The sequence below is a fragment of the Symphalangus syndactylus genome, chromosome 6 (genome assembly GCF_028878055.3).
Source record: "Symphalangus syndactylus isolate Jambi chromosome 6, NHGRI_mSymSyn1-v2.1_pri, whole genome shotgun sequence".
In the NCBI taxonomy this organism is placed as follows: domain Eukaryota; kingdom Metazoa; phylum Chordata; class Mammalia; order Primates; family Hylobatidae; genus Symphalangus; species Symphalangus syndactylus.
Genome location: NC_072428.2, coordinates 112666134 through 112689276, shown reverse-complemented (window position 1 = coordinate 112689276; position 23143 = coordinate 112666134). Strand labels below are relative to the sequence as shown.

Here is a 23143-nt window from a genome sequence, read left to right as displayed (position 1 = left end):
GATAATAAAAGGATGTATGTATATATGTGTGTATTAATAGGCCCAACTGGAATCTGAAAGTCTACTTTCGTAGATTTTGTACAGATTAATGTGTTGATTAGAATGTTGAATAGGATGATTACTGTGGTTATTTTCTGACAATCTTGGTCTAAGCTTTTTTGAAATCCTCAAGATTGTAATATTTAAAAACATAGACACAGAGTCAACGTAAGTTTTTTTTTTTTTTTTTTTACCTGAAAGGAGAATGGAAAAAATTGGTGGATCCAGTCTCTGTGTAGGATAGGATGTAAGCTATTCACAGTGCTTCATAACTGTTTTGAGTTTCAAGATGTACAAAGCTGCTGTTATAGCTTATTTTAAGGGTTGTTTCACTTCAAAACTCAAAATGAATAAAGTGCTAATGTTGAAAAATCTCTTTTACCTATATTTTCTGTCTGTCCAATTCCCACAGCCATCCTTTTTCCCTAGTTTCTATCTATATATGGAAGCAAATTCACATACATGTTATTTGTCCATTTTCTATGTGAGTGGTGACTTATTTTAACTGCTGTTCTATAACTTGCTTTCTGCCCCAAGATATTCTTAAAATATTTAAAATCAGTACATAGAGAATGTTTACATTCTTTTAATGCAATGAATAGTATACCACTGTTTATAGATGTGGCATAGTCTCCTATATATGAACATTTAGGTTATTTTCCATGTTTTTTGCAATTAAGAATTATGTGGTAAATAACATTCTACACATGTCATTTCTCACATGTGCAGGTATATCTGTAGTATTGATCCGATCTCAAAGTGGAATTGCTGATTCCAAGGATATGTACCTTTCAAATGGCTTCTCATACAGTTTTAATTTGTATTCTTTTTATGAATGTAGGCTTGTTTTCATGGATTAAGAGTCTTTTATCTGAACATATCAATTTTGTCCATTTTTCGGTTGGTTTTTTTGTGATGTTCTTATCCATTTCTAGGAACTCTCTATATGCTTAGAAATGAACTCTTTGGGTAATGAGTTGCAAGTATTTTTTTTCTAGTTAATCTTTTCCTATTTTGCTTATGGTATTTTTTGCCATGTAAAATTTATTTTTAATGCAAATAAATTGATGACATTTCAATATTTTTAATAGAGTTTATTTTTTTAAGAAATTTTAGTTTCACAACAAAATTGAGCTTGAGTGGATGGTACAGAAATTTCCCATATATATCCTGCCCCCACACATGCATAGCCTACACTGTTATCAACAGCTGATCTTTCTACTGTCTCCATAGCTTTGCCTTGTCCAGAATGTCATATCGTTGGAGTCGTACAGTATGTAGCCTTTTTACATTGGCTGCTTTTACATAGTAATAAGCATTTAAGGTTCCTCCATGTCTTTCCATGGCTTGATGGCTTATTTCATTACTTGCTAAATAATATTCCATTGTTGGATGTACCCGAGTTTTTCCATTCATCTACTGAAGTTTTGCAATTATGAAAAAAGCTACTTTAAACATTTGTGTACAGATACTTGTGTGGACATAAATTTCCAACTTATTTGGGTAAGTACTAAGGACTGTGATTACTGGATCATATGATAGAAGTGTATTAGTTTGTAAGAAACCATCAACCTGTTTTACAAAGTAGCTATACCATTTTGCTTTCCAGTAGCAAAGAATGAGAGTTCCTGTGGTCTATATCCTTGCCAGCATCAAGTGTTTTCTGTGTTCTGGATTTTGTTCATTCTAATGGGTTTGTAGTAAATCTCATTATTTTAATTTGCATTTCCCTGATGACATGAGGTGGAACATCTTTTATATTATTTTAACACCATTCATTGAGTAGACCATCCATTACTACTGATTTGAGTTGCTATATAGGTGTTTTATAGTACGTTTCTGATTGTATTTCGGTCTGTTTCTTCGATCTGTTCCACTGGTCTATCTCTTGGTATACAGTCTGGTTTATCTTGATAATGCAAATAGCTTTTAGGAAACTGTTTTCTGACAGCTATCCCCAGTGCTAGCTTTTAAGTTTAGTTTTCTTTTCCTGCCCCATCTTGCCTATGTAAAAATGTAGACTTCTTCTTTATGCTAATAAAGTATTCATTTATTTGCTTTTTGTGTGTAATTGTCATATTTGATCCATTTTATGTCTTAAATGTAACTGCAGTATCCTCTATTGATAAAAATGTTGAAGTTTGACATTTAGCCAGGTGCCTCTGGCATATTTTGCGAACTATATCAACTTTGTTGGAGCTTCCAAGAAGATGATTTGCCCAAACCTCCTTTCCTTGATTCATATCCATGAATTTTCTACACTGTAATTACCAAAGAGTAACTCACTGTTATAATAGTGGAACTTAAATACTAATGATGTGGAAATTGCAAATATGGTAGTTTAGAAGAGTTTTAAAGAACAAAAAAGATGAAAATAAAATTGAATAAAAAAACACAGGTTCTAGTTTTTGAAGAGTATGTATTTTATTTATCAAGCAAAGGAGTTGGCACAAGTGATCAGTAAGATCTCCTTCAGTTCATTGTCATTCTTTGCATACATTTCCATTGCAGTTATTTCACTTGGCTTGCAAGGAGAAGCTCTTCTTGGCATTCCCAGAGCTTAGTAACTATAGTGCTTTCAGCTGCCTCACTCTCAGCAATTGCTGTCCCATTTCCATGTGGTCCCTTTTGTGAATCATGCTTAGAGAGCTAAAGTCATGAACTTAATTTGCGTTGCTAGTACGAACCCATAAAAAAGGTCCCTGCTTCCATTTTCTTAATATTACAGAAATGGAGATTGTAATATAATGATGATGTTCCTGCATCTCAGCTTGGCTAAGCTTCCTCTAAAATGAAGGAGATAACCTTAGTAAAGAAATGGAATGTTCTTCTTTCTTCACTGCCCATGGCAAAAGTTTTTTTTTTTCCCCCCCCGGGTACAATAGGACACTTTTTAAAATTTTTTAAAAATCACTCTGTTACTCCTAGCTACAGTTTATTTACAAACTGTCTTATTTGTTAGAGTCCTAAATAAAACCCATTTTTTGAAAGAGCCTGCCTTCCTTATATTTGAATGGCAGTTTAATAAGCCGTTTGAACAGATTTATACTTACTTCACATCAGCCTTCTTTTTGAAGCCAAGTCATACCAGTTTGTTTAGTCTTCCTAATCCTTTAATTATTTTATCCTCAGTATGTTTCCAGATGCTTTACATCCCTCTGTAGATTCCAGAACTGGAATGAGTTTGTTAATAAAGTCTGATTAGGATCGAATGAAATGAAAGGATCATTCCTTTGCTGTTTCTTATGTATTTTGGAATTTGTTGTTTTATCTCCAAGACTATGTTGTTTTCTCTCCACTTAAGCATAAAAAAAAAAAGCTTCTGCATTACCTAAGATCTAAGATGCCTTATTTCTAGTGAAGTACATGCCCCTGTGTGTGCAGTTGTGCAGGGCTTAGTGCCTAGAAAGGCTCTGCACTCAGCTTAATGCTCTCTGTTCCTGCTGTCTTGAAATTGTTAATATTTTTACTAAGAAGCTCCTTATTTTTATTTTGCACTGGGCCCTACAAATTAAGTAGCTCACTCTGCTTGTAGTTGATGACTAGAGGACATGATTGATAAGTCACATTTCCTATCTAATTCACCCTCTGTATTAATTATGGAAGCTAGACCCAGGGTAAGGACCCCTGGTTGTAAACTTCCCCAGTTCAGAGCGTTTTCTCCTATGTGCTCAAAGACATATTCACTGCCTACCTGTTGCTTCTCTGTTCTCTTTTGGATTTGTCTTCTTTGTCTTCTCCTTATTATTCCTTCATTTATCTAAACCCGGGTATTGATGTATGTTTGTTCATGGAATCCAAATTTTGGCATGCAATGGTTGTTCTTTCCAGAGGGATCTTTCTTAGGGTCCATTCTGTCTTTTCAGTCTTTCTTCCTATTACCTCTTGTTCAAGGCATCCCTAAGCTCTTCTCTACTTTCTCTGTTTAGAACAGCTGGCAATTTTGTATAATATTATTAACTATTAGTTAATTTCTTATCCAAATTTTATAATTTCCCTGTCTCTATAAAGAAACTGGTGTGGCAATCACAAGAATTCTGGAAATTTGGGGTAGAAACTTGGATTCCACTTGCATATCGGGATTCTGGAAATTTGGAGTAGAAATTTGGATTCCACTTCCATATCAGGATTACAGAGTACATGAAATGACTTGGAAATGTTTTAAAGTCTAACCATTAGTGTCTGGGTGCAGTGGCTCATGCCTGTAATCCCAGCACACTAGGAGGCCAAGGCAGGCGGATCATTTGAGGTTAGGAGTTTGAGACCAGTCTGGCCAACATCTCTACTAAAAATACAAAAATTAGCAAGACGTGATGGCAGGCACCATAATGCCAGCTACTCAGGAGTCTGAGGCAGGAGAATCGCTTGAACCCTGGAGGTGGAGGCTGCAGTGAGCCGAGATTGCACTACTGCACTCCAGCCTGGATGACAGAGCTTGACTCCATCTCAAATAAGGTCTAACCATTAGGACAAGTAGTAGGATATTTTAGCTTTTATTTTTCTTTACTATAAAGTTAATTCTAGATGTGAAATCTAATATACAGCAAATATGATTTTTAATAGTCATTTTTTTTTTCATGTACTGGCCAGTTTATCTGCTTATTTTCTCTTTTTCTTGTAGCTTAACAAACAACAGTTGCAGTTACTGAAAGAACGGTTCCAAGCCTTCCTTAATGGGGAAACCCAAATTGTAGCTGATGAAGCATTTTGCAACGCAGTTCGGAGTTATTATGAGGTAAGTTTGAAGAGCTTTGTTTTTGGCTTTCTGATGCATTTTAAAAGGTTTTTTATTTTTATTTTTATGGTTTTCTCATTTGAAAGAAGCTTGCTGGTCTGACAGGAAGGCTGTGAGTTTGCAACCTTTTTGAAAGCATTGTCAGTTCTATTTCACAATTTAAAAGTTCTAATTCCACAGCCTGGTTTTGAGAGATAAACAGAATCGAAATTAGTCACATCTTTTGAGGAGAAGTAAATTATTTAGAAAAATCTTCTGGCAGTGATTGATACAGCTGACTATAGCTATCTTTAGGTCCACATGTCTAAATTATCCTTTTAAATCTGGATTTCAATAGTAAATTGCTATCTTATGCAATTTTGTTCCCTCAGCTTTATAATAATTAAAGCTAGTAACTAATTTCAAGAGGATAAATTGAATTCTCTCTGCTTCCTAAATAAATAATACTACCAATACCATCCTGCTGTTTCTTCTGATTCTAGCTTGTGACTCATAGGAATTTCTCTATGGATTTCCTACGAGCACCAGTTTTCACACATGGTCATTAACTGCTTCAGTGAGTTGCCACTAGCTGTTAGTTTAGAGAGCTCACTTTTTGCCTAAGCGTTTCAGAGTCATTTGAGGGAATGGATTCCTTTCATTGTGTAGGTACTCAACACCTTTCAGCTGAAGAGGCATAATATGCAAATATGTATTAGACTAATAAACAAGGGAAAATGTGGAGATACAAGGGGTCTGAACTTACCTGAGGCAGGAATATTTTTGTGTAAAAATATTAAGTAATCGGATGTGCTGTTAACTGATTGGATTTGTAATAGCGATGGTATGCATCAGAGGTTAATTAATGCAACTCTAGAGAAGTTTACCTTACCCCAAGCCTCAGCCTATTGAATTAAATGAAATAACGGAAGTTTTGCTGACTAAATATGTATATGACATAAATCTAATGTCAAGAGTGGGTATGTCCAACTGGACCTTGACTCAGAATATCTTAACAAGTATAGGAGCTCAAAATTTTAACACAGATAGGACCTTAGATTTCACCTTGTAAGAGTCAGAGGAAGATTTCTTCATGTAAAATTCAGGATTTGAATCTTACAGTATTAACTGTAAATTTCTATATTTGCTTCATGTACTTAAACTAAAGAAAAGCCAAAAGTCTGTATTTGGGATGAAGGAAATGTAGCTCAGGGAAGTAATCTGTCTAAAAAGATATAAAGTTTTCAGTGAAACAGTAGGCTCATATTTAGTTTTGATAAATACACTGCTGCACTCTAAGATGATAAGGTTAGGGAAACTGAAATTGGGTCAGCAGGGGGATGAGGGAGTTCCCTGTATTATCGTTGTAACTTTTGTGTAAACCTATAAATATTTCAAAATAAGTGAGTTTTTAAAAGTAAGCATAATATGATGTGGACACAGTTTAGAAAAAGGCACACATTTCAACAGAATACAGATTGAAAAAAAGGCACAGAAGCCGTGCTAATAAAAATATTGTAACTCCAGTGAAGGAGAGAGGATCCCCATTGTGTTCTACATGAGGATTATCTTCTCTTCTGGGCACCGTATATGAATAAAAAATGTGCACAAATTTAGGGTGATCAGGTTTGAAACATGCCATATGTAAGTTGAAGGAGCTGGGGGTGTTTGGCCTATGGACAGACTGGGTTTGTGGTGGTGTATGCAATCCCAAGAGTAAAACTAGGACTTAGTTGGAAACAGAAGTGGGAAAGATTTCAACCTAATATATCTATAGAGTTTGGTTGCATTGCCCCCAAAATAGAATGGATTGGTTGAGTATAGCATCACAGTTTGATTTCTTGTGGCCCTCCACAGTCACTTGGGAAACATACTACAGAAACAGGTCCTGGGGTTCTGTTTCAGACTTTCTGAATCAGACTTACAGAATTCATGCTTTTGAAAGCTTTCCAGATGATTCTCTTAGAATTGGTGGATTGCTAACCAGTGGAATTAAATGACTACCTGCTAGGATTGTTACAGAAAGAGATGTAAGCATTGAAGAAGTGGTTTGACTTGGTGACCGAGGGTTTTCTATACTTTTGTTCATATTTCCAGCTAGTGTTTAGTTGTGAAACTATATCTAACTTGTCTTTGTGCACGTCTCAAAGTGGTGTTGAGATTTGTGATGCTAATTATGGAGTCTGCATTCCTGAGGTGCATTTGTGGCGTTACTGTTTTCCAGGTAGTACACACTTGGTACGCAACAAACTCTTGAATGAATACATAAATAAATCTAGTTGGAAAAATAAGGTAAAAAAGTTTCTTCTCAATTTTTTTCCCAAAAAGCCTTTCTTTTTTTTTTTTTTTTATTATTATACTTTAGGTTTTAGGGTACATATGCACAATGTGCAGGTTTGTTACATATGTATCCATGTGCCATGTTGATTTCCTGCACCCATTAACTCGTCATTTAGCATTAGGTGTATCTCCCAATGCTGTTCCCTCCCCCCTCCCCCAACCCCACAACAGTCCCCGGAGTGTGATGTTCCCCTTCCTGTGTCCATGAGTTCTCATTGTTCAATTCCCACCTATGAGTGAGAACATGTGGTGTTTGGTTTTTTGTCCTTGCCATAGTTTACTGAGAATGATGTTTTCCAGTTTCATCCATGTCCCTACAAAGGACATGAACTCATCATTTTTTATGGCTGCATAGTATTCCATGGTGTATATGTGCCACATTTTCTTAATCCAGTCTATCATTGTTGGACATTTGGGTTGGTTCCAAGTCTTTGCTATTCTGAATAGTGCCGCAACAAACATACATGTGCATGTGTCTTTATAGCAGCATGATTTATAGTCCTTTGGGTATATACCCAGTAATGGGATGGCTGGGTCAAATGGTATTTCTAGCTCTAGATCCCTGAGGAATCGCCACACTGACTTCCACAATGGTTGAACTAGTTTACAGTCCCACCAACAGTGTAAAAGTGTTCCTATTTCTCCACATCCTCTCCAGCACCTGTTGTTTCCTGATTTTTTTAATGATGGCCATTCTAACTGGTGTGAGATGGTATCTCACTGTGGTTTTGATTTGCATTTCTCTGATGGCCAGTGATGATGAGCATTTCTTCATGTGTTTTTTGTCTGCATAAATGTCTTCTTTTGAGAAGTGTCTGTTCATGTCCTTTGCCCACTTTTTGATGGGGTTGTTTGTTTTTTTCTTGTAAATTTGTTTGAGTTCATTGTAGATTCTGGATATTAGCCCCTTGTCAGATGAGTAGGTTGCAAAACTGTTCTCCCATTCTATAGGTTGCCTGTTCACTCTGATGGTAGTTTCTTTTGCTGTGCAGAAGCTCTTTAGTTTAATTAGATCCCATTTGTCAATTTTGGCTTTTGTTGCCATTGCTTTTGGCTACTTTAAAGTTCATATGGAACCAAAAAGAGCCTGCATCGCCAAGTCAATCCTAAGCCAAAAGAACAAAGCTGGAGGCATCACGCTACCTGACTTCAAACTATACTACAAGGCTACAGTAACCAAAACAGCATGGTACTGGTACCACAACAGAGACATAGATCAATGGAACAGAACAGAGCCCTCAGAAATGATGCCGCATATCTACAACTATCTGATCTTTGACAAACCTGACAAAAACAAGCAATGGGGAAAGGATTCCCTATTTAATAAATGGTGCTGGGAAAACTGGCTAGCCATATGTAGAAAGCTGAAACTGGATCCCTTCCTTACACCTTATACAAAAATTAATTCAAGATGGATTAAAGACTTAAATGTTAGACCTAAAACCATTAAAATCCTACAAGAAAACCTAGGCAATACCATTCAGGACATAGGCGTGGGCAAGGACTTCATGTCTAAAAGCCTTTCATTTTTTTGGAAGTATATTTTGCATATTTTGCTATGATCATGATCTTTGTTTTATTTATATATTATTACTTTTATGTAGTAATTTTTATAGTTTACCAAAAAAGTCTTTTCTTCTTTCAATATCTCCTTGCAATAAACAGTGCAAGTATTATTACCTACACTTTACATAAATAGAAATTGAAGCTCACAGAGGTTAAATGACTTTTCCAGTGTTATATATTTGGTAAGCATCCGAGTTAAATGTGAATCCAGATTTTTTTTTTTTTTTTTTTTACTATTTCTGGTATGCTATCATTATTTCACAGTTGCCATTTTGAATATACCTATGTCAGGTACTGTGGGCACTTCAAAATCTATTAGCAATCTCAGCTACCAGAGAAATTAAAATATATTTAAATATATGTTTATATTTTAGGATGAGTCTTATAAACAAGATAGTTATTCCCATCTTACACATGAAGTTAAGTGACTCGTGTCCAAAACTGCATAGCTAATGAAAAGCAGAGCTAAGAACATCATACCACCACAACTGACTAAAAGCAGACTCTTAGGTTCCATACAAGACCTGTTGAATAAGAATTTCTGAGAATGGGGCTTCAACATCTGAATTTTGAACCTGTGCCTTGTGAACAAAAGTTCTCTGAAAAGGAATTTCATTTATTTAATTTTGATTTTTAATTTAATTTATTTTGAGACAAGGTCTCATTTAGTCACTCTGACCTAGAGTGCAGTGATGTAATCATAGCTTACTGTGGCCTAGAAATCCTTGACTCAAGCAATGGGATGTGATTTTATAGTGAAAGATTTTGCACTAGGTTCCCAGTCAGGTCCACTTATGCAAATAAAGGATTCAAACTTGCTTAGCTCTGACTGGTCAACACAACAAAGTTCTGATTGGTTTGATTTAACTGGGCCTTGATTGGACAAGATAGGTGAGCTCTGATTGGTGGGAGCAGGTGAGTTCCTAAAGTCCCAGAGTTAAACAGAGGTGTGAATTTTCAGGGAACTCAGAGTAACATGTATGACTTCTAGTGAGCAAATGGCCACTTGACTCAATTTGAATGTAAACCTAGTTAGCTACTTGGGATCCATCTTGAAGGATTGACTCTTTTGGGATCACATTTGTTCACAGCCTTGATAATTTTGATTCACATTCTCATTTCAGAACCATATTGATACAGACCTTATAACTTCTAGAATGTATGTTCCATGAAAGAGCCATTTCTGTTTACCATTGTATCCCCAATTTAGCACACAAATATATTCAATGAATACTTGATGACTGAGTGAACGGGTATTGCAGTACTTATTGCTCTATTTAGAAACTGTATATTTTGGTCTTGTTTATATTCTTACTTTCTCCATGATTCTCTTTTTCTAAAAATATTACTTTCGTATTGTAATGAAATTTCTTTTGAATATGATTGTCCTTAATTTCATGATTTTGTGTTTCCTTGAAGATGCTAGATACATATGAAGCATGGTTGGCCTTTCATGTTCTTTCTAAACTAGTTATTCTGTGATCTTTTGTGGCTTCTTACATCATTTGAAGTCTTATGTTTTCAGGGATGTTATATATATTGTTTGCTGTATGCAGCTGTTTTCGACTATTAATAATCTTTAAGTGGTAATTTGCTCATTTATTATGTTTACTATCCTTTAGCTGTGATAGCCATTTCCGAATCTGTATATATTATACATAATATATAATATAATATATATAATGTTTATTGAAGGATTGGCTTGAAGGATTATATATAATATATAATTATATATTATATATAATGTAACGATATGCAATTATTTATTACATAATATATATTATACACAAATATATATTACAAAGACACCCCCACCCAAGAAAGTAGCACATAGAAATACCCAAAAAGATCTAATCCTAGAATATATATTATATTATATTCTTCAACTATATATATGAACAATCCTAATAAATGTGTATTGCAAATTAAATTGAAAAGATATGTTCATACTCTTAGTATATACATTTTCTCAAAATCTGTTTGCTATTATTTTTCTCTCTCAGCTTTATGATTGCTATTTCTTGAATGATTTTTATGAATAGCCTTTTCCATCTTGATTGTAGGTCTATGTAATCTATAGACAATTACTCCATCTCAAAAAAAAAAGTTTTCTGTCTATTCTTATAGGGATTGTACCTTCAGATATTCGGTTTACTTTAATATCTGGGATCTTGGTATGAAACCCGAGATATATTTCTTTTTCTCCACGTTATTTGACAAAATTCATTTCTTCTTGGTACGTTTTTTAAAGGAAATAATTTCTTTCAGCTAGGTTATTCCAGGATTAGATCTTTTTGGGTATTTCTATGTGGTGTTTTCTTGGGTGGGGGGTGTCTTTGTGTGTATATGTCAGTTATAACTAATATTTACTATGAATACTGTTCAACATGTTACATAAAAGCATATACTGAGGAATGATAATGATTTTTATGTAACAATATAATTTATATCATATTTTTAATAATATGTCTTAAGTATTATAAGTAACAAAAATAATAAAGAAATATGTTTGCAAAATTTCTTCAATATTCTCACACACACGGTTGGCATAATTAAAAATTGACCCAAATATCTAAACCACTTAAGTTGGCAGACATGATGGTAGAGGGACGGACCAGAATAGGAAGAGAAGAAAGAAATGGCAGGTAGCATACCTAACTACTTAATGAAAGTTGGCAGTTATAATCTTGATAATTTTACGGTTCCTAATTGTTGTTTGATTCTGCTGTACTTTCATCTTTTTTGTTAATTGAAGGGTTTTTTTTTCCCCCTCTTCACCTTTTTTTTTTTTCTTTAAGCACCTCATTGTCTAAAGGAAGTCCTAAAATGGACACAAATTCTACAAGTGTTTGCTCTTTGTTTTTGGCCATTTTTTGGTTTTGGTCTATTTTTCAATTTAGGAAACTTCAGCTGACTCTGCAGATAGGTAAACATAGGTTTATTGCAATTTGTTACTTTCCAAGCTATTCTTCCCATCAGATATCTGCTTCTGTTTCATAGAATTCAAGTGCACTTTATCCAAATATAACAAATGACAATGTGATTTACAGTGGACATGTGGAAAAGTAAATGGTCTTTCTCTTGTAGGTTTCCAAAAGACAGTATACAGTAGCTTACTAGCTGCTTTCAGCATAATACAAACTTTCAAGTTCTGCTGTTGTGCAAAATATGGATGCTAGAGCTTTTTTAAAAAAAAAAAAATGTGTGACTTGGCTTTGTTCTCAACTTTTCAGAAAGGATGTACAGTTTTCTTACTGTTTTCATTTGTTTATGTTCTATTTTGGTTCCAAAGAATAAATGAGAGTTAGAGAGGTATTTAATCTTTTAAAAGTTACCAAAAAACTATTAAAATAAGCTTTGTTGTTGCCACCCCCACCCCCACCACCATTTGCTGTTCAGATTTCCTGCTTTATAATGGGACAAATTCCTTCATTCCTTCAATGAATTTTTTTAAAAAAATTTCAATATGTTTATTATGAAATTTGGGGAACAGTACTCATTTTTATCTCAAAAATATTCTAATTCTGGCCTTTTTTTTTGCAAAATGTCTTGAATTTTGAAATTCAGGAATTTTCTACTTTGATATTAAGAACACTTTTTAATAGAAGTAGTATATGTTTATGTTGGAGAATTTAAGAAATATTTAAAATAAGAAATGTTTTTGTCATCCTAAAACTGCTCTAAAAATAGTATATTATAAAAAGAGAGAAAAAGAAAACAAATACTGCCTATATAATTTCAATAGCTATAGCAATTCCTTTTACATTTTGGTGTTTCTGTTTTGTATGTATAAAACTGGAATCTGGTTTATATGACATTAGCATTCTTTAATATCAGATATTCAATATAAACATGGTTTTAAGTAAATGCATAATAAATCGTGTGCTTGTATCTAAATGTTATTTAATATCTTGCTTATTGTTAGACACTTATGTTTTCATTTTTTACTATTAAAAAGTAAATGCTGAAATAATTGTTCATATTCCTAAATTTATTATCTTGGATAAATTTCTGCAAGTAGAATTACTGGGTGATAGGTGATGAGCACTGTTTAGGTTCTTTATACAGATTATCAAATTGCCCTCAAAGTAGTAACAGGTTTTTCTACCATAACCATATATGAGTGCTGTTTTTTCCTGCACATTTGGTATTATCGTAAAATAAATGCCAACGGTTAGGTTCCCTTATCATTATTATTATTATTTACTATTAGTGAAGTTTAACATTTCTATATTGCTCATTCTTATTTCTTTGTGAATTATCTGTTCATGTCCTATGTCCCATTTACATGTTCATTTTCTTAATACTGATTCATAAAGGCATTGTTTATACACTAAGAAGATGCTTAACCCTCTGTTATGATGTGATTATTTTCTTCATTTTTGTTTTTTGTATTTTGCGTTAATTTTTTGTAAGTTTCTTACCTCCAATATTCACTCATTTTCTGTTCTCTTAGGATGAAAGACACGTTCACATTTCACATAGAGACTACACTTCATTTTATTTCCTTTGGATTCTGTTTTCATGATTATAAATCATTGATGACAATGGTTTACACCATACTTCCCTCTGCTGCTCCTCCTCTTCATTCCAGTTACCACTCCTCGTGGATTAGTACCTCTGTGATTTAGGTTCTACTCAAGAGCTGATTATATTGGTGCAACTCATGCCATTGCTTTGGAACCCTTTCCCTATCTGTAGAAGGGGGAAGATGGGACTAATATCCAGAATATACAAGGAGCTCAAAGGACTCAACAGTAAAAAAACAAATAATACCATTAAAAATGGGCAAAGGGAATAAATAGACATTTCTCAAAAGAAGACATATAAATGGCCAATATGTATATGAAAAAATAAAAACCACAATGAAATATCATCCCACCTCAGCTAGAATGGCTATTATTAAAAAGGCAAAAAATAACAGATGTTGACAAGTATGTAGAGAAAAGGGATTTCTTATATACTGTTGGTGGGAATGTAAACTAGTACAACCTCTACAGAAAACAGTATGAAGATTCCTCAAAAAATTAAAAATAGAAATACCACAAGATTCAGCAATCTCATCACTTAGTATTTATCCAAAGGAAATTAAATCAACATATCAAAAGAATACCTGCATCCTCATGTTTATTGTGGCACTATTCCCAGTAGCAAAGATGTGGAATCAACCTAAGTGTCTATCAACAGATGAATGGATAAATATAATGTGATATATATACACAATGGAATACTGTTGACCATAAAAAAAAGAATGAAATCTTATCATCTGCAGCAACATGGATTGAACTGGAGGTAATTGTGTTAAGTGAAATAAGCCAGACACAGGAGGACAAATTCTGCATGATTTCCCTCATATGTAGAATCTAAGAGAGTTGATCACATGGAGGTAGCAAACGAATGATAGATACAAGAGGCTAGGAAGAGCAGGTGTTGGATAGGCGGTAAAGTGAGGTTGGGTAATGGATACAAACATACAGTTAGAGTAAGCTCTAATGTTTGATAGCAGAGTAGGGTGCCTATAGTTAACAATGATGTATTTTTCAAAACAGAAGAGAGGCAACTTGAAATATAATAAATACTTGGGTGATAGACATCCCAAATACCCTAACTTGATCTTTACAAATGTAAGAAAATTGTCATTCGTGTTACCTTATGCCTATAACAGAATATCACAAGTGCCCCATGAATGGGTACAAATATAATGTATCAAAAGATAAATTTAAAATAAATAAAATTGAAAAAAATAAAAACAAAGCTCCCTCCAGTTGCATAAGTGTCTGAATGTTAATTTGTTTCTTTGTACTTCTCCTTTCCTTTATCCTGGGTATTCTTGCAGTCCCCAAAAATGTAAAGAACAAATAAAGGAGCATGACTTGATACTTTACTTTCAGGACAAATCTTCAGGCCATTGTTTTTGAATCTTTATACACACTCTTACTTCCTAGTCTAGAATACCAAGGAACTTGACTTCAGAAATTAGCTTCTTCCCAAGGAATTTGGGAATATCTACTCCAATTTTCTACCGCCAGCTATCAGATTGGTATCATTCCATTTCATTTATCTCTCTTCTTCCCCTAGCATTATACCTCAACTCTTCATATTTACTTAAAAATAATTGCAGTTGTTTATTGGTTTCTTTATAAAAACTAAGAGCCTTTTCAGGCTTTTAAAATTTTATGTAATTACCTTATTTTTTTATCCTTGATAGATATACTGCATTGCTTGGTCTTATGTTTGTAAGCTAGAGAGAGAGAGAGGAGCTGGGAAGATTGGCATTTAAATATTTTGATGAAAAATTTTTGTCATTTTACTTTGGAATAGAAAAATTTACTTTTCATATTTCAAGGGATGTTTGACCTGTTGAAATACCTTTTAAACTTTGCAATAATGCCCTGGAAAACCTATTTTTTTGTAGTGAGTTGGTGATCGCTAAGTAAACCAAGATTGGCAGCCTGTGGCAAGAGGAGATAAAAAATGTCAACACATTCATAGATGAAATCCATAACCAGTAATGAGAAGTGATATTCTAAATTTTCACTGAGCTCTGCAGATCACATTGTATTTGCTGTTTCTGATATTAGCCATTGTATTTCACTCATATTTTCTTATATTCTAAGGATGGCATTTTAAATTAAGTGTTGACTAAGAATTTGCACAATGTGTTTTCATGTCTGAGATTCCTATTGTTGTATACAGTATCTGGGTTTCTGCTGCCTGTGAGTGTGTTCTGTAAAGTTGCCTGCATTCTTGATGGCATCCATTTTGTTATGAAGACTGGATAATGCATGGATTGTAGAATTTTGTTGCTTGAAGATAGCTGAGGAAATCATCTTGTTTGAGCATTTTCCTCTTCTCTCTTCATGTATTTTTAGGTGAAACTGAGAGTGTCAGTTTTTCATGCCTACTTAGCAAGTTTGTGGTAGAGGGCAGGGCTAGACCTCTGTTAACTCTTCATTCTTCTCTTCTGCTTGTATATTCTTATAAAAAGATAGTGCATCTATATAGGTGGGCTGTGGGCAAGTAAACCTGGTATAAATTCTCAATTTCACCAATGGCCTAGAAATTTAATCCAAGCTAGGTAGCCACCAAGAACAGAAAGAAGCACATGCAATTTACTTCAGTGTAGCATTTTCTAATTCCCAGGCCCAAGGAAAGGGTACTCAGTTTAGAGCTAACACATTGCAAAGGTAGGACCTTGACAGGTCTGAGATGCTTATGTTTGTGCTATGCCATAGTCTTAATACTTTAAACTGGCACCACAATTCAGAAAGAATTTACGCTTATATCTATTTGTAATCCTTTGAAGGGCACATTTGTTTATCAGGTTCTCTGATACTCTTGGTTCTTTAACCAAACCCAGTGTCAGCAAAGTAGTATCTTTCATGAGGAAAAAATGCCAAGTTAGTACTTAGAGGAATTCTGAGCCGTGGCACTGCTGCAGCTTTCTGATGGGGAAGTCCATTTGATCACAGATTCCATTTTACAGGATTACTCCTTCATTAATCAGGGAAATGCTCTTTAACTTTAAATGCCTTTCCTCAGGAAGTTATTTAGTTTTATTCATTTTACTTTATTTATCTTGTCAGCTTAAGGTTAAGTAATGTTTCTTTGAACACCTATAGTTAGTTATCCACCTCATTAAGCAAACTCTATCTTATATGTGGACAGTTTTTTTTTTTTTTTTTGTATCAGGAAGCTCTTCCTAATTTTACAGTTACAATTTTCTTTTATGTTCTTTTTTAAAACAGTTTTTAAGAGTAAATAATCTCATTTCCCTGACCCTATGACCCTGACAGCATCATAAGTTTTATGCTTGCTCAAATGTTACTCTTAAGTCATTTTCGTGCATGTCCTTTGCTAATCCTCTGTCAGATTTACTCAATAGTTCTTTTTATCATTAAGCTTCTATTTTTAAAGCTTTTTCTCTTTTCTTTGGCTTCAGGAATAGATCTTGAGAGAAAACACGTGTACCTGTGTTAGCACAGTCACAGTGGGGGCTGGCTTCACCTTGACATATTTAAAGCTTTTCTCTTTCATTGTCATAAAAATGGGTAGATTAAGATTTGGAAAGCATAGAGCATTAAACAAGTAACATACGCAAACTTGTGACTAGCTAAGATAGTCATTGTTCATCTGTTTCCTAGTACACTATTCGTTTTGTTTATAAAATTTAATTTTATATGGATTATCAAAGTACTTATTGGGAGGATAATTTTCATTTGACACAACATAAAACATACTAAAGACATAGTCCCCCTTACAGTTGTCAAGAATATTCATTTTTGTCATTGACTGTTTCTATAAGACAGTATGGAGAATCTTATTTTCATAAGATCATTGGGAAAAGCATTCTTTTGCATCTGAATCCAGATTGGTGAATGGGAGTTTTATTTAGAGTGGTTAAGCTGGTGAGTTAAAATTTAGTGTCTTGAATAAACACTATTTGAAAAAAAAATTCAAGCTGTTTAGGAGATACCAACTCTTTTTAGGGACACGGGGATGATATAAAATATGTATGAATTTATCTTATAAATAGGTATCTGCTATCTGTGAGGTGTCATCCAGGCGTCCTGCGGGCATATCGGTTCTACTTTGCTCTTAAGTACTTCCTGTTTCGCTATGGATTAGGGTACATTCCAGCATTTGTAACCAACATGTGAGGCAAGACCATGGTCTCTCTCTGTGTCCTAGGCTGGAGTACAGTGATGTGATCAAAGCTCACTGCAGCTTCAAACTCCTGGGCTCAAGTGATCTTCCTGCCTCAGCCTCCCAAAGTGCTGGAATTATAGTCGTGAACTACTGTGGCTGGCCATTTTTTGACTTTTGAGTAATAAGCCATTCTGACTGGTGTTAAGATGCTATCTCATTGTGGTTTTAATTTGCATTTCTCAAAATGAGAGGGTGGGGGGAGGGAAGTGAGGGATGAAATACTACCTATTGGGTACATGTACACTATTTGGGTGATGGGTACACTAAAAGCCCAGATGGTCCATGCAGTATATTCATGATATAACACAACTACACTTGTACCCCCTAAGTCAATCTATCCATCCATTCACATATACACACACACACCCATATGCATATATACCTATACATATATATAAAAGAGATGTTTTCACAGTAAAATGGATGAGTTGTAGTTTGCAAACAGGGATTTTTAATCTGGATAGAATTCAGGAGGTCTGTGAACTAGGATGGGAAAACATTAGATCCTTATATTCACTAACCTCTGAGATACAGCATTCACTTATATTATGACTTAGACAGTAAACTACAGTAGTACTAGTAGTGCCTGTGTCATTATCACCAAAAGAAACACATATATTTTCATATCACATTACATTCCACTGCAGCTCTCTCAAAATATGTTTGTGTTCATGAACTACACCGAAACTACATTACTCTTAAATCCCTTTTTACATTTTGTTAACAAGTTGTCATAGAAACACATATTACTATAACACAAATTTGTTTTTTAAAATAATTTTTTAACTGTATTTCATTATAATTGCTTTTCTCTGTAATCCTATGGACTTATTTTTATGCATTTAAAAGCATAATCCTGAGAAGAGATCACAATCACTAGGCTTCAACAGACTGCCGAAAGGTTCATGATTCAAAAATGGTTAGAAATCGCTGACTTACAGGACTTGTGGAGGTTTCAGCGCAGAGGAAATAGAATTTAAACACATGGAAAAAAAAGGTGAAAAAACATTGAGAGTTTTGTTCTATCTGGATTGGACTTCCAGATCTGTGTGACTGATGGAGTTTATGTAACCTTCCTATACTTGAGTTTATTCATCTGTAAAATGGAGATAATAATGTACTTGCCTCCCAGGATGGTTGATGATTGAACCAGTTAATGAAGTTAAATTGCTAAGTACACTATCTTAGCTAAATGTGAGCTGCTATTACCGTTATTACCTACAGCATTGCTTTCCAACAAGTATCTGCCATGGTTTTGCACAATTGAGCACTTAATTTATATTATCATGTGTACTGCTTTCTGACAGTTACAAGCCACTTGAGGGCAGGATACCATGGCTTATACGGCACTGAACATATAGTAGACACTAAGCAATCAATTTATCTGAGTAAATAATTAATTAAATGAATTTATTTAAGTGCTAGTCTGGTATTGCCATATGCCCTGGAAATAAAAAGATGAACAAGGCAAGGTCCCTGACTTCCAGGAGCCCACAGTCTACTAGGAGAGACAGATTTATTTTTATTTTATTTTTATTTTTTAATTTTTTTATTATTATTATACTTTAACTTCTAGGGTACATGTGCAAAATGTGCAGGTTTGTTACATATGTATACATGTGCCATGTTGCTGTGCTGCACCCATCAACTCGTCATTTACATTAGGTATATCTCCTAATGCTATCCCTCACCCCTCCCCCGACCCCACAACAGGCCCCAGTGGGTTTGTAGCTCTCCTTGAAGAGGTCCTTCACATCCCTTGTAAGTTGGATTCCTGGGTATTTTATTCTCTTTGAAGCAATTGTGAATGGGAGTTCACTCATGATTTGTCTCTCTCTTTGTCTGTTATTGGTATATAAGAATGCTTGTGATTTTTGCACATTGATTTTGTATCCTGAGACTTTACTGAAGTTGCTTATCAGCTTAAGGAGATTTTGGGCTGAGACGATGGGGTTTTCTAGATATACAATCATGTCATCTGCAAACAGGGACAATTTGACTTCCTCTTTTCCTAACTGAATACCCTTTATTTCGTTCTCCTGCCTGATTGCCCTGGCCAGATCTTCCAACACTATGTTGAATAGGAGTGGTGAGAGAGGGCATCCCTGTCTTCTGTCAGTTTTCAAAGGGAATGCTTCCCGTTTTTGCCCATTCAGTATGATACTGGCTGTGGGTTTGTCATAAATAGCTCTTATTATTTTGAGATACGTCCCATCAATACTGAGTTTATTGAGAGTTTTTAACATGAAGGGCTGTTGAATTTTGTCAAAGGCCTTTTCTGCATCTATTGAGATAATCATGTGGTTTTTGTCTTTGGTTCTGTTTATATACTGGATTATGTTTATTGATTTGCGTATGTTGAACCAGCCTTGCATCCCAGAGATGAAGCCCACTTGATCATGGTGGATAAGCTTTTTTATGTGCTGCTGGATTCGGTTTGCCAGTATTTTATTGAGGATTTTTGCATCAATGTTCATCAGGGATATTGGTCTAAAATTCTCTTTTTTGGTTGTGTCTCTGCCAGGCTTTGGTATCAGGATGATGCTGGCCTCATAAAATGAGTTAGGGAGGATTCCCTCTTTTTCTGTTGATTGGAATAGTTTCACAAGGAATGGTACCAGCTCCTCCTTGTACCTCTGTTAGAATTCGGCTGTGAATCCATCTGGTCCTGGACTTTTTTTGGTTGGCAGGCTATTAATTATTGCCTCAATTTCAGAACCTGTTATTGGTCTATTCAGGGATTCAACTTCTTCCTGGTTTAGTCTTGGGAGGGTGTATGTGTCGAGGAATTTATCCATTTCTTCTAGATTTTCTAGTTTATTTGCGTAGAGATGTTTATAGTATTCTCTGATGGTAGATTGTATTTCTGTGGGATCAGTGGTGATATCCCCTTTATCGTTTTTTATTGCTTCTATTTGATTCTTCTCTCTGTTCTTCTTTATTAGTCTTGCTAGTGGTCTATCAATTTTGTTGATCTTTTCAAAAAACCAGCTCCTGGATTCGTTGATTTTTTGAAGGTTTTTTTGTGTCTCTAAGGAGAGACAGATTTATAATCAGTAATTAATCATTAGAATTGTCCTGGCCGTCTTTACCAGCTCGGAGTGGGGTACTGATGACGATGATGTCTTTCAAGTTTTCCTTTTTGTGTTGAGCAAACCTAGAGGACTTGAATGTGATGATGCCCACCTCAAAATGAAAATATTATGCACACAGAAATTGATACATGAATTTCTCATGAAGCTCTGAAAATTAAGTATGTTAACATAATTAACACAATGCCTGGCACATATATTTCAAATGATAGCTTTTTTGTTAAACCATATGAAACTGCCAATATTTGGCCATTTTTGTTGTACAAAAAAATACACCCCAGCTTTATATCGGTAAATGTAATAATATTCAAACAGCAATAATCAATTCTACTTGTTAACTCTCATTGTTGGTTCTGTGTGTGGCAGTAATCTTATGAACATTGAGTTTTCAATCTGAAACTAGGTGATTCACTTTTAGCAATATTGCAGGAGGTATATCCTTTTTAGGGGTATATTAAAAGACCCCAAAGGTTTGTGTGTGCTCTCTCTCTCGCTCTGTGTGTATACATACACATACATACATATATATGCATACATTTGTATGCATATATGTATGCATATATGCATACATTTGTATGTATATACATACACATATATGCATATATGCATACATATATGCATACACATACATATACTTATATACATACATACATATATCTACATATACATGTAGATATATACACACACCTCTACGAAGTTATCTTTTATACTTTCACAGTACCTGAAACCTTATTTACTGTCAAGGTATATTTAAGAATATACAATTACAACAGCATTAATACTGTTTTCATGTATTCTTAATTTTGTTTGGGTATGTTTTGCGTGTCCTCTCAAATTACTTCTAGAAATTATAACTAAAAGTGTAATTTAATGGTATTGTGGTTTTATTATGGCATACATTTACTGTCTTTGAAATAGTTAACTCTGGAATGACTCGTTAGGTCTGATTGACACCTTTAGTATGACATTCCTGTTGATTTTATTTCTACTCAGCCAGCTTTCAAGTATCCACTGATTATTTGGAATTGAAATAGTCCAGTGCTCCAAAGTTAGGAGGAGACTACAGTATTTACTTCAGGCATAATGTTTAGGAAATACTATTTTAATAATTACAGTTTCCATTCCAATAACTCTTTTTTGAGCAGGTTCTTTCCTCTTTGAAATGGTTTATATGAGCTTGTATTTTCTATGTTACAACAAATGATTGCAGAGAGGTAGTTTTTCTTTCCCTAATAAACATTAATCTATGCAAAATTTTGACAAAGCCATAAATGATGATTTTTTTCCTTTTTTAGTCATGATTTTTTTCAGTCACCTTGGAATATATTTAATTCTTTATATACTGCTGAGATTTTAGCTTGATTATTGAGTTTTCTGTTCTAAAAATTATTATATCACATAGAATTTAATTGCCATCCTGATTTTCTACTTTCCTAATAAATTTATGTGCACATTTCATGGTGTAGCATGGACAGAAGTTATTAAGTCAGTTATTGTAGATGGATGTGAAGGACGCTTCAAGAATAAAGGTATTAAATACACTTAACCTCTGCTCATGCATGTTAGGAAGGAAAGTGGAGACCAGCCTTTTCTCTCTCTCTTTCTGCCGAGCATGCCTTTGTTTTTTAAATTGGCGTCATTGCACATGCCAGTGCACTAAGGTGGTAGCTCTGGTGTGAACTTGGCCCCCTGCCTTCTTTAACAGAAGGATAGGGGGATAGTCAGATAGTCAGAGGAAGTGGATGATTTGAACAAGTTCAGAGCAGGGAGGAAGGCTGTGTTGGGGACTTCCAGCTTGCTCTCCTCATGCATGAAGCCACTAGTTCCCTCTCTCTCTCCCACCCCTTCTTCTCACTTTCTTCCTTTCCTCACTTCTCCTTTCCCCTCTTTGCAGAGCTCTTGGCACCAATGAAGCTGCCCCACCCCTCAGGGCCCTCTACAGTGACTGATGCCCATGGCTCCCTCCTCCTACACCCAAAGACCCTGGCTTGCCCATGTCTCCAATGAGAATTCGAAGGGAGCTGTGTTTATATAATGTAGAGAGATTTACACTGTGGCTTTTCCTTTACTTAGTTCCTCAAAATTGTGTGCATTTATGGCATAGGATGTCAGTCCTTAAAAGTTTTATTATCAAAACAGTAGGTGGCAAGTAATTATTATCATAAATGCAGCAGGTTCCAGAGAAGCCAGGTTGGAGGAGAAAGCGGGATAGAGTCCGCCATGACCATTGATTGTTGGGCAGATTCTTTCTAAGAAACAGATTCATCCCATTGTATCTGTTCTCTGTTATCCCATGCCAGCTTATGATTAGAGTCTTGAGCTCACAACTTGGTCCTCTAAGAGGTAGTCGGTGGTCAGTGCTTCAGCTTGACCACAGTGTTTGGTTCTTTCTTTAAGTGTTGTGTTGTAATGCTTGGATTATAAAAGCCTTAACATGGCCCCATTTGATCAGTTCCCTTCCAACTCTTGTATCCTCATTTCATTAAGCTTTGTTACACTCACTAGACTGTTAGCAATGGAGAAAAACCTGTGGGTACTGAATATGCCATATACAACTTGCTATTTATTCTTTTCTCTGTTTAGAAGGCCATGGCTACCCTTAACTACCTGGAGAACTCTTCCTGTCCTGTAAGACTGAGCTCACTGGCAATATCCTATAGGCTGCTTTCCCTAAGCCTCCCCA

At 34.9% G+C, this 23143-nt stretch overlaps 1 protein-coding gene across 20 annotated transcripts in view; it reads left to right on the top strand.

Moving 5' to 3' along the window:
- CADPS2 (calcium dependent secretion activator 2) overlaps positions 1–23143 on the top strand; it is a 565017-nt gene that overhangs the window by 137939 nt on the left and 403935 nt on the right. For all 20 annotated transcript variants that reach the window (XM_055283833.2, XM_055283832.2, XM_055283827.2 and 17 more), the window contains exon 2: positions 4661–4774. In XM_055283833.2, coding sequence (XP_055139808.1) covers positions 4661–4774 — 114 coding nt within the window. The remainder of the gene's footprint in view (positions 1–4660; positions 4775–23143) is intronic.